Source organism: Microcaecilia unicolor, chromosome 1 (assembly GCF_901765095.1).
Source record: "Microcaecilia unicolor chromosome 1, aMicUni1.1, whole genome shotgun sequence".
Taxonomy (NCBI): Eukaryota; Metazoa; Chordata; class Amphibia; order Gymnophiona; family Siphonopidae; genus Microcaecilia; species Microcaecilia unicolor.
Window position 1 is genome coordinate 172,149,247 of NC_044031.1, and position 12,556 is coordinate 172,161,802.

The 12,556-nt window shown below is 45.0% G+C and overlaps 1 protein-coding gene across 1 annotated transcript in view; it reads left to right on the forward strand.

The window, feature by feature from the left end:
* CHN2 (chimerin 2) overlaps positions 1-12,556 on the forward strand; it is a 505,884-nt gene that overhangs the window by 254,418 nt on the left and 238,910 nt on the right. The window contains exon 5 of the mRNA XM_030202483.1: positions 3,313-3,426. Coding sequence (XP_030058343.1) covers positions 3,313-3,426 — 114 coding nt within the window. The remainder of the gene's footprint in view (positions 1-3,312; positions 3,427-12,556) is intronic.

A 12,556-nucleotide genomic window follows, 5' to 3' on the forward strand; every position in this document is an offset into this window, starting at 1 on the left:
GCCTGCAGCGCTTCCACACGGAGGTGAGAGGCACTTTCAGGTCAGTGCAGGGGGCCCGATACGGAGGGGGGCGGGAGCGGTGGCGGGGATGGGGGGGAGGGTGGAGGTTGGTGCACACGATGTTCATTTCCAGGCGGCAGCGTCCAACAGTCCGACTCTGTTTCCCTCCCTGTTCCGCCCTCTGACGTCATCACGTCTTGACGCGAGGACGGCACAGAGAGGGAAGTCTCTACTGCGCATTTGCAGGTGTGTCGGTCACTTGCCATTTGTATGTTTGACTAGTAAATAAGGCCCGTTTCTGACACAAATGAAACGGGCGCTAGCAAGGGTTTCCTCGGAGTGTGTATGTTTGAGAGAGAGTGTGTGTGAGAGTGACTGTGTGAGAGAGAGAGAGTGAATGTGCGAGTGTGTGTGTGTGACAGAGAGTGAGTCTGGGTGTGAGTGTGTCTGTGAGAGAGAGAGTGTGTGTGTGAGAATGAGAGTGTGTGTGTTTGAGTGAGAGTGTGTGCGAGTGCGTATGTGAGACACAGTGACTATGAGAGAGAGTGTGTTTCACACAGATACACTGTGTGTGAGAGAGTGTATGTGTGAGAGAGAGAGAGTTTGTGTGAGACAGAGTGTGAGAGAGTATGTGTGCGTTACACAGATTATCTGTGAGACCGAGAAAGTGTATGAGACCAAGTGTGTGAGACCGAGAGTGTGTGTGAGAGTGACTGTGTGACACATAGAGAGTGAATGTGATACAGTGTGAGACTTTAAAAGGGGCTCATTTGCAAAGCACTTAGCCTTCCAAAGTTCCTTAGAAACCTATGGAACTTTGGAAGGCTAAGTGCTTTGAAAATATATGTGTGAGAGACTGTGTGAGAGTGAGAGAGAGAAAGACACTGACTGTGAGAGAGTGTGTGTGAGAGAGAGAATGTGTGTGTGACAGAGATACCTCCCCCCGCCCTCTGTGGTCTCAGGACCCCCTCCCCCTGTGATCTCAGGACCCCCTCCCCCCCTCTGGTGTCAGGATCCCCTCCCCTCTGGTCTCAGGATCCCACCCTCTCAGGTCTGAGGACCCCCTCCCCCCCTCTGCGTTCCCCTCCCCTGTGGTCTCAGGACCCCCTGCCTCTCCCCCCCTCTGCGTGGTTGGCATCACCGTGCGAGTGTGTGTGTGTGACAGAGAGTGAGACTGGGTACGAGTGTGTCTGTGAGAGAGAGAGTGTGTGTGATTGTCCTCTCTCCCCTGCCCCCCTCCAGCCACCCAGCGATTCTCCTCTCTCCCCTGCCCCCCTCCAGCCACCCAGCTATTCTCTTGTCTCCCCTGTCCCCTCTCAAGCCATGCAACGATTCTCCTCTCCCCAGCGATTCTTCTGTATCCCCTTCCCCCCCTCGAGCCATGCAGCGATTCTGCTCTCTCCCCTGCCCCCCTCCAGCCACCCAGCGATTCTCCTCTCTCCCCTGCCCCCCTCCAGCCACCCAGCTATTCTCTTGTCTCCCCTGTCCCCTCTCAAGCCATGCAACGATTCTCCTCTCCCCAGCGATTCTTCTGTATCCCCTTCCCCCCCTCGAGCCATGCAGCGATTCTGCTCTCTCCCCTGCCCCCCCTTCAGCCACCCAGTGATTCTGCCCCCCCTTCAGCCACCCAGCGATTCTGCCCCCCCTCCAGCCACCCAGCGATTGTCCTATGTCCCCTGCCCCCCTCCAGCCACCCTGCGATTCTCCTGTATCCCCTACCCCCCCTCGAACCATGCAGCGATTCTTCTCTCTCCCCTGCCCCCCTCCAGCCACCCAGTGATTCTGCTGTCTCCCCTGCCCCCCTCCAGCCACCCAGCGATTTGCCGGCCCCACTGATTTGCCAGCGCACTCGGAAATCCCGGCAAAACTGTAACCCAAACCACATCACAACGGTATGCAGCACGACCGAACGATACCAATGTATAAAACAATGCCTGAAATACTGCAATCCCTACTAAGAACCTGCACTGCCGACAGCCATATTAAGAACAAATATGTCTGAATGTCGCCGCTATACACTACCGGCAGCAGGCAGGAAAACACCGTGAAGGCACACAACGTAACCCCCCATCTGTTATCCCATATACCCACACCAGGAACATCGGAAAAGAACACACAACATCCAATATGGAGAACAGAAGTTCCCTTAATGTGGATCCTCTGTGGGGTTTTTTGTTTGTTTGTTTTTAGACCCTCATACCTTTCCCAAACTTTGAACACATAGGAACTGCAAAGAAAGAAAAATAAACCAATGTTCCAGCAATGTTCCTCTCCTGCGTGCTGCACACAAAATGATCCCTTCTCCTGACGCTCCTCCCTTCTTCCCATACACTTCCCTCTGATAGGTCCCTATGCGTCTGACGTCGCGTACCGTTGCCTGGCAACTCTGCAGTGATCCCTTCACTCTCACTGTTCCCCCCTCAACGTCATCATGTTTTTACGCGAGGGCGGGGCAGAGAGAGATGTGACACCCTTACGAACTTACGAACCCTGAAGCCACGGAGTCAGCTTCAGAACTTTGGAAATGCGTTTTATTATAGTAGATATCCAGATGCTTGTTTTATATCTGGGGCAATGGAGAGTTAAATGACTTGCCCAGAGTCACATGGAGCTGCAGTGGGAATTGAACCCAGTTCCCCTGTTTTGCAGGCTGCTGCAGGAGCCATTAGGCTACTCCTCATTCCAAGCACCCCCTTATACATTTAGTCACCCACCAGTTATACAAGGTCTATGACATACGGTATAACTTCATATGCTTATAACGTAATCTGGGTTCCCAGATTCCACTGTTGAATAGACTCTCATTGTGGAGCATCGGGGTGCCCACTTATAGAATTGCCCCTGTTTGCATAAGCTCCAAATGTATGGCTTGTGTAATCAAATGTAACATTGCCCAAACTGAGTAGAAGCATTCCTGGATGTGGATGTGTGGTTGGAAAGGGATTTGCCTTTACGTATGTACATTTGAAAATGCAAACATATACAGATAGATTAACACAGAATGTTTGTTCATGGTAAAGAGTAAATGCAGGCATAATTTAAGGTATAAACACATCCATGCTTTTGCTTTGAAAACATTCCAAAGCCTTCACAGGGAATACTATGTGTGTATCTTTTTATACATTCTATGGAGAATGATGTGCAGAGATCTGAGGTATGCAAGCAGTCTCTGTGCCTCTCTCTCTTATCTGTGGTTATAGCCCTCATTGGGAGTTTACTTGTACAATTTTATTGATTTATGGACTGGTAATTCTTATGATTTATTCAGAGATGTTATTTTTTAGTAAAATCTTGGTCTTTTAATTCCATTAGATTCCATGGGATAATTTCCCGGACGCAGGCGGATGAAATTCTTGCAGGTTCAGAAGGCACATACCTTATTAGAGAAAGTGAGCGTCAGCCTGGGTGCTACACACTGGCACTGAGGTAAATGTGACAGCCTGGTCTTATTGATGATCCAGTGATGATATAAGTATAAAGCTGCATTTTACTTAGAAAGTAGAGATTGTAATTGAGACATCCAGGTCAGGATGTACTCCATTTCAATTGTAGTATAGAAAAGGATCTACTAAAACAGAGTGTTTTCTACAATAGACATGCACTCCTGCAAGAATTTGCCAGCTTGCTTTAAGTTTCAAGTTTTATTAGCATTTGATGTACTGCTTCACATTTAAAACAATCATTTTACAAAGATACACATTCAAAAAATGAATGGCTCGGACCTAGCAGCTTCCATGTGGAGGTTTCAGCACTTCCACATGTAGCTGTCCCCATTTTACGAGCCTTCACATGTAGTTGCCACCAGTTAAATAGTGAGGCTGCATTTTTAAGATGGTTTCATTTTGGGTGTGGAAATGACTCCGTTGATCCCACATGTAAATCCCTGGACAAAACAAGAACTATTTAAAAAAATATATATATGTGAGTTTGTGCAGGTATAAATCCCACTGTGGAGATTTACCCAAGACTCATGTTTTCCCTTTGTAAAAATGGGGAATACATGTGTTAATTTTACTTTCACCCAAGCCACGCTCCCTTGTAATCTCTATAAGTTGTGGATTTCCCACATAAATAGTGACTTTCTGGTCAATAATAAAACTATTTAACTGGCCAGAAATGGCCACTCACCAGTTAAATCGCTTCTTTGGAGCTGTCCGCTTATTTTCAGTGGCACTTAACCAGTTATCGCCTAAGTGAAACCAGCTATTTTGGGGGCTTTCCAGGGGCAGGAGCAGAGTCAGAATTTGGCTGGTTAAATCCTGATACTCAGCATTTAACTGGCCAGATAACTGCATAAATGGACAGCATAAACCACAATCCTATCTTCAGGGCCCTTTTACTAAGCTGCATAAGTGCCAACACGCACCCAATGTGTGACAATTTGGAGTTACCGCCCAGCTACCATTTGGCTGTTGCTGTAATTTCATTTTTGGCGCACATCCGCTACGCAAGTCCGAAAAATAATTTTTATTTTTTGGCACTTGTCCGCTATGCTCATCAAGTGGCGTTTGATGTGTGTAGGTCATTTCCACCTGGTTAACGCATGAGACCTTACCGCTAAGTCAATGGCTGGTGGTAACGTCTCAGACCCAACATGGATGTGTGCCAATTTTGATTTTGCCACACGTCCATTTTCAGCAAAACAAAATTTTTTTAAAGGCCTTTTTTACAGGCACACTGAAAATTGGTCTGCAGTCAACCAAAACCCACGCCGTCACTACCAAAGGCCATTGTTTATGCGGTAATGCATGGGCAGTTAAGTGCTGAATATCGACTTAACCGGCTATCAGGCTTATTTTCGAAAGAGAAGGGCGCCCATCTTCCGACACAATCAGGAGATGGGCGTCCTTCTCTCAGTCGACCAAAATGTTGAGATTTGGGCGTCCCCGACCGTATTATCGAAACGAAAGATGAACGCCCATCTTGTTTCGATAATACGGGTTTCCCCGCCCCTTCACGGGGCCGTCTTGCAAGGACGCCCTCATGAAAACTTGGGCCCCCCCCATTCGATTATGCCCCTCCACGTGTTTGCTGGCTCCACAAGAACTGGATATTCATGCCAAAGCTCAGACATGACCCAGCATTGAATATCCAGTAATAACACTAGTGAGGTCAGCAAAATGCTGACCACTGCCTACTGAATATTGATTCCTAAATAAGTATTTGCATGTGTATTATGTATGCTGCTGCAATTTGCTCATGAGCATGTTTCTAACATACTGACCATAATATAGCAGTACAGTGTATAGCAACCTTAGCTTTATGTTATGCCACTAGGCGATGGCGTTATTGATTTGGTGGTGCTGGATAATGTCACGTTTAGCTATACTAAGCTGAGCAGTAAATAACAGATGGAAGTGTGTGTGCTGTGGGGAGCTAGTAGAAAATGTTTGTGCTTTGAAACAGTAGAACTGACAATTTTTTATTTGTTTCAAATAATTAAATTGAAATAATTAAATTGGCATTAATGTCAAGATGTCCTTGTGTAATTATGATTTTACATGCGCTCACTAAGACAGACATTGGCGTTTACAGTTTTGTTTTTAAATTCAGGACAGAAGTACCATGATAGAAATAGAAAACAAGTTAAAAAGAAACCAGAAATAACCTTGTAAATAGTGCCCAACTAGAGCTCATTCAGGCTGAATGTAAATACAAATAAAGGAAGAAAGTACTTAATGGGTCTGAGATCTCATTACTGCACAATCCAGTAATTTCAGATTATCCCCTACCCGGAGCAGATGTCTGCTCCAAAAATAAATAAAATAAATTGGTCAACTGTCCAATCTGAGTGCTTTTAGTTAAATCAGGAAAAAAATGATTTTGTATCTCAGGAATTGTACTGTTGCTATAACAGCTACATCTCGTTGGATAGAAACATAGAAACATGACAGCAGATAAAGGCCATATGGCCCATCCAGTCTGCCCATCCTCTTTAACCCCTAACTCTTCCTTTTCCTAAGCGATCCCTCATGCTTATCCCATGCCTTTTTAAAATTCTGACATAGTCCTCGACTCCACAACCTCCACCAGGAGGCCATTCCACGCCTCCACCACCCTTCCTTAGATTACTCCTAGCCTATTCTCTATTAACTTCATCATATGCCCCCTCATTCCAGAGCTCTCCTTCAGTTGAAAAAGGCTCACTTCTGTACTTAAATGCCCTTGAAATATTTCAACATCTCTATCATGTCTCTTCTCTCCCTCCTCTCTTCCAGCGTATACATGTTGAGGTTCATTAGCCTGTCCCTATATTTTTTGTGTTCAAGACCGCTTACTAATTTTGTAGCCGCCCTCTGGACCGACTCCATCCTGTTTATATCTTTTCGTAGGTGCGGTCTCCAGAACTGCACACAGTACTCTAAATGGGGCCTCACCAGAGACTTATGCAATAGCATTATCACTTCCTTTTTCCAGGTGTTCACCCCTCTTTTTATGTACCCAAGCATCCTTCTGGCTTTGACCGTCACTTTTTCTACCTGTTTGGAAGCTTTAAGGTCATCAGACACAGTCACCCCCAGGTCCTGTTCTTCCTTCGTACACTGAAGCACTTCACCCCCTATACTGTACCATTCCCTTGGATTCTTGTGACCCAAATGCATGACTGTGCATTTTTTGTGATTAAATCTTAGCTGCCAAATATCGGTCCATTCCTCCATGTTCGCTAGGTCCTTCCTCATGTCATTCACACTCTCCAGGGTGTCCACCCTGTTGCAGAGTTTGGTATCATCCGCAAACAGACAAACCTTACCAGACAGCCCTTCCATAATATTGCTCACAAAGACATTAAAAAGAGCCGGCCCAAGGACCGATCCCTGCGGTACTCCACTGACAACGTCCTTTTCTTCAGAGCAAGCTCCATTTACCACTACCCTCTGTCTCCTTCCATTCAACCAATTTTTAACCCAATCAGTTACTCTAGGTCCCTTACCGAGGGCATTCAATTTATTTATCAGTTGCCTATGCGGAACTGTGTCAAAGGCTTTTCTGAAATCCAAGTACACCACATCAAGCGCCCCTCCCACGTCCAACTGTTTGGTCACCCAGTCGAAGAAGTCCAATCAGATTCGTCTGACATGACCTGCAACTAGTGAAGCCATGCTGCCTCGGGTCCTGCATTCTATTCACTTCAAGAAATCTCACAATCCTCTGCTTTAGTAGCGTTTCCATTAGAGGGATTTTTGGCCTAACACTAGTTAAGTGAAGGGAAATTCTATAACTTGGCTCCAAGTTTATTAAAAATGTTGATATACCGCTCATAAGAGCAGTTAATAAAATATTAAGGTAAACCAATATGAAATAAAGGAAATAGAACACCATAATTAATAGGAAAGAGAGAACAAAAATCCATAAACACATACAAGCAAAACATATAAACAAGCTAGCTCTGATGCAGATGAGTCAAGTCCCACCCACATTTGAGCACCCCTTGCATTCATAAATTTATAGAATACTAGCACTCATTGTGCATAAGTGTACACTTAACCTATGAAAGTACCAGCAAGGTGCCTAAGTGCTATTTTGTAACGGTGCATGGGTGTGACATTGTACATAAATGCAAAGAAGGTGTACATACGGTCAGGACATAGGTAGGGTTCCCACTTACATGTGCAGCTTACAAAATACTATCAGTAATGTGCATTCCTGCCACATTCATGCAACCGTAGTTACGCCAGGTCTGTGCTGGTGTAAATGTTTAAATGTTAGGTGCACTGATGGTACGATACGCTATTTTATAACAGCACCTGGGTGCCCAGGCACCGTTATGTAATAGGCTTCTAGTGCGTGTTCTCGGAGCGCCCTGTTGTAGAATTGCCACCATAGAGACTAAAAGTGAATGGATAAGGATGTTGCACATTTACAGGCTGGCAGTGAGCATTAACTGCCTTTGAATATTGGTCTGACAGTTGTATACCTGCTGCTAGACAGAATAACTGACTCAGGCCTCCCAAAGTTCCCTTGGTGTAACAGAGAAGCTATCAAAACAGCCCCACGGCTCTTTGGGTGTAGTAGGTACTATCTGAAGACATTAGCAGAGCAGAGTGGAGGTCCACCTCTCTAATTTACAGCCAGAGTCTCTTGTCGTATGTATTGTCACATGTATGGATTACTGCAACATTATCCTAATGTGTCTAGTATTCTTTTAAAACTATGTTACTGGTTTTTTCCAAAGGTTTACAGCAGCATGAAGGAAATTGGTCATAGTACAGTTTATTTATGATCTATTTATAAATATGGGAGAGAATCTGTTGGGGTCAAGGTTATTTAGTTTGTATATGTAAATTGCTTTAATATCTAATTTGGAGAAGGAAAACCACAACTGTCAGTAAATGTATATAAAAATACCAGCTATGTGCTGCTCTGGACAGAGCCTTTGGGTTAAAGTGGAAAAAAAAAGACTAGGCAGGTAGGTTAAAGTGGGGCTAATTGAGGAGGCTGCAAGGAATGAAATGAGGCTTCTGGGGTTCTTAGCCTTGTCCTCGGGACAGACCAAGGTGGTCTGGTTTTCAAGATATCTGCAATGAATATATATGAGAGAGATTTGCATACACAGCCTCCATTGTATGCCAGTTTCTCTCGTGCATATTTATTGTGGGTATCCTGAAAACCTGACTGGTTTGGTGGGTCCCAAGGACTAGGTTGAGATCCCCTGGTGTACACTAATGCTGTTAACGTGTTATTTAGTGTAGGGCTCCTTACATAAAATGAGCCTTATGATAGAAAGCATGCATTCGCCGATAATTAATGGCACTATATAAGGTTTAGAACAAGGATTTTTGACGGGTAAAGTGCATCAGTACCTCAACAGAAAAACACCTATGATTCCAGTACTGTATACATTACCTAAAATACATAAGGATCTAGTAAATCCTCCAGGTATACCCATTATGTCATCGAGAGGGTCTCTCCTGGAACCTCTTTCTGTATATGTGGACTCATTTTTGAAGGAGTATGTGATGCAAAGCCCATCCTTCATTAAGGATACAACACATTTTCTAATTGTATTACAGGAAGTCCAATTACCTGACACCCCAGTGGTAATGGCCACACTGGACATCAAATCATTATATACCATGATTCCACACGATGAGTTACTGACGACTATTGATAACATATTAAGCACCTATCCAAGACCACACGAGGTCCCATTGGAATTAACCACGTTAGCATTGTGCAACAATTTTTTCCAATTTAAAGATAAATTATACTTGCAAAAATCGGAAGTAGCTATGGGAACAACGTTTGCTCCAACATTAGCCAATTTATTTATGACGGCATTTGAAGACCAATGGTTGAGTCATTCTCCATTTCAATCCAAGTTAGAAATCAGTGCCGCGTCATAGATGATGTTTTTTTTGTTTGTTTTTTGTTTATTATGGTACGGGAATGTACAAGAGCTGACAGAATTTCATGCATGGCTCAATCAATGCCATTCAAAGATACAATTTACATTATCCTGGTCAGATACCATGATACATTTTTTGGATGTGGAAATAAGATTAATCCAAAGGAAATTCATTACCAAAATTTTCACCAAACCAACCGATAAGAATACGTTTCTAGAATATGGCAGCTGCCATCCAAGAGCATTGAGGGATAGTTTCCCCTTTTCACAGTTTCTCCGCTTCAAGAGACTTTGCACGACTGCAGAGGATTACAAGACACATGCCCATCAATTTTGTGCACAGTTGTCACAGAGAAAATATCCGCAAAGTACATTGAGGCGGGCTTATGTGAGAGTGAAATACAATAATAGAGACCTCCTGTTACAATGGAAACAACAGCCAGCGCAAGAGGATTCTATAATGACATTTGTTATGAGATACGTGAGGAGAAGCGGCAGCAGGCATTATCAGGCAACATTGGTATGTAATGAGGTCGCATCCCTTGTTTGCTGATTATCATCTAAGAACGGCATTTTCACGTGCATGAAATCTGAAAGAAATATTGAGTCCAGCATAGTTACCAGAAGCTGAGAGTGGCACTCCGGCAATAACATTGGGTCATTACAAATGCAATAGAGCACACTGCAAGACATGTGACTTGACACAAGAGGCAACACGTTTTACACATGATGGTAGAGCGTATAAGCTAAGGCATTACACTACATGTCAGACTCTGCTCATGTGACAAGGTTTATATAGGGAAAGCCACTGGATCATTACATGCACGTATGACTGAACATCGGTCACGTATTATAGCACAAAATTTGGGAGCTCTGCTCGTCCAACACTGTGTATTAAAAGGGCACACGATTAACACCTTAAGATGCATGATAATTGATCAGGCCAGTCCAGTGGCAAGAGGAGGGGATCATAACAGAAAATTGCTTCAACGAGAAACCTTTTGGATATACCACCTAGATACTCTAGAACCCAAAGGGTTAAATACATATATCCATTGGGGTGTTTTATCTCATGCAAGAGTTTAGATCCGGAAGCTCATGATTAGATTAGCTGTTTCTGGTACAACTACTATAAACAAGACGACGCCATAGTGAGGTTGACGCGTGAGGCAATTAGGAAGCAGTAAAACAGTAAGTCTGGGAGCCAAGAGGATATTTAAGAGGGAGTATTTTTAATGTGGTGTGGGCTAACTAGAGCTTGTGTTTTTGCAGGTCCGGTGCTTTGACTCCCCCTTGACAAAGCTTTGAGAGTGAAACAGGCACCTGTCGGGGTATTTGAGCACACCGGTAGACACAGATAAGTGCCACGCAGCCACCTACGTGAATAATTATTGTAATGTTAAGAGTAGATAAATATCGCTAATGATACCAGCACAGAAGGTTTCATACATGTAGGAAGGATGGGGGGTTGAGTCTGTGATTAAAACATACACGGGCAGAGGTTCACCGAGTGAGTGCCGTTCACAGCCGCTGCCTTGATTTTCTCTCCTCTCATGCCATCCTCGATCCACTTCAATCCGGTTTTCGCCCTCTACACTCGACAGAAACAGCACTCTCTAAAGTCTGTAATGACCTGTTCCTTGCCAAATCCAGAGGCCACTACTCCATCCTCATCCTCCTCGATCTATCCGCCGCTTTTGACACTGTCAATCATGATCTACTCCTTGCCACACTGTCCTCATTCGGGTTCCAGGGCTCTGTCCTCTCCTGGTTCTCCTCCTATCTCTCCCACCGCACCTTCAGAGTTCACTCTCATGGATCTTCCTCCACCCCCATCCCGCTATCTGTTGGTGTTCCCCAGGGATCTGTCCTTGGACCCCTTCTCTTCTCAATCTACACCTCTTCCCTGGGCTCCCTCATCTCATCTCATGGCTTCCAGTATCATCTCTATGCGGACGACACCCAGCTGTATCTCTCCACACCAGACATCACCGCGGAGACCCAGGCAAAGGTATCGGCCTGCTTAACCGACATTGCTACATGGATGTCCAACCGCCACCTGAAACTGAACATGTCCAAGACTGAGCTCATCGTCTTTCCACCAAAACCCACTCCACTTTCTATCTCAGTTGATAACACCCTCATCCTCCCCGTCTCATCTGCCTGCAACCTCGGAGTCATCTTCGACTCCTCCCTCTCCTTCTCGGCACACATCCAGCAGATAGCCAAGACCTGTCGCTTCTTCCTCTTCAACATCAGCAAAATTCGCCCTTTCCTCTCTGAACACACCACCCGAACTCTCATCCACACTCTCATTACCTCTCGCCTTGACTACTGCAACTTCTCACCGGACTCCCATTTAGCCATCTATCCCCCCTTCAATCTGTTCAGAAGTCTGCTGCACGTCTTATAGTCCACCAGAACCGATATACTCATATCACCCCTCTTCTCAGGTCACTTCACTGGCTTCCAATCTGATACCGCATTCAGTTCAAGCTTCTCCTTCTTACCTACAAATGTACTCAATCTGCTGCCCCTCACTACCTCTCTACCCTCATCTCCCCTTATGTTCCCACCCGAAACCTCCGTTCACAGGACAAATCCCTCCTCTCAGTACCCTTCTCCACCACTGCCAACTCCAGGCTCCGCCCATTCTGCCTCGCCTCACCCTATGCCTGGAACAACCTTCCTGAGCCCTTACGTCAAACCCCCTCCCTGCCCATCTTCAAGTCTCTGCTTAAAGCCCACCTTTTCAATGCTGCCTTCGGCACCTAACTCTTACCTTCAGGATATCCAGACTGCCCCAATTTGACTGCCCCTATCGAATTGACTACTCACTTGTCCTTTAGATTGTAAGCTCTTTGAGCAGGGCCTGTCCTTTTATGTTAAATTGTACAGCGCTGCGTAACCCTAGTAGCGCTTTAGAAATGTTAAGTAGTAGTAGTAGTAGTAGTGAGTGAAGTGAAACCGACCGTGGTGATTATATGAGACTCTTCCCTAATTAACACAAACTGGTTTTACTCCGTGAGAACCCTCTACTTCTTTTGTTTTACTATATAAGGACAGCAGAAAGTGTTGTGGGTGAAGATGCTGAATCACACTGAATTGTACAAAGAATCTAAGACTACTATGCAAATGCAATATGCAAATTTTTCCTTCTTCATCCATACTGAGAAAGTGCTAAAAAGCTGGAAACCATCTATAGCAGCA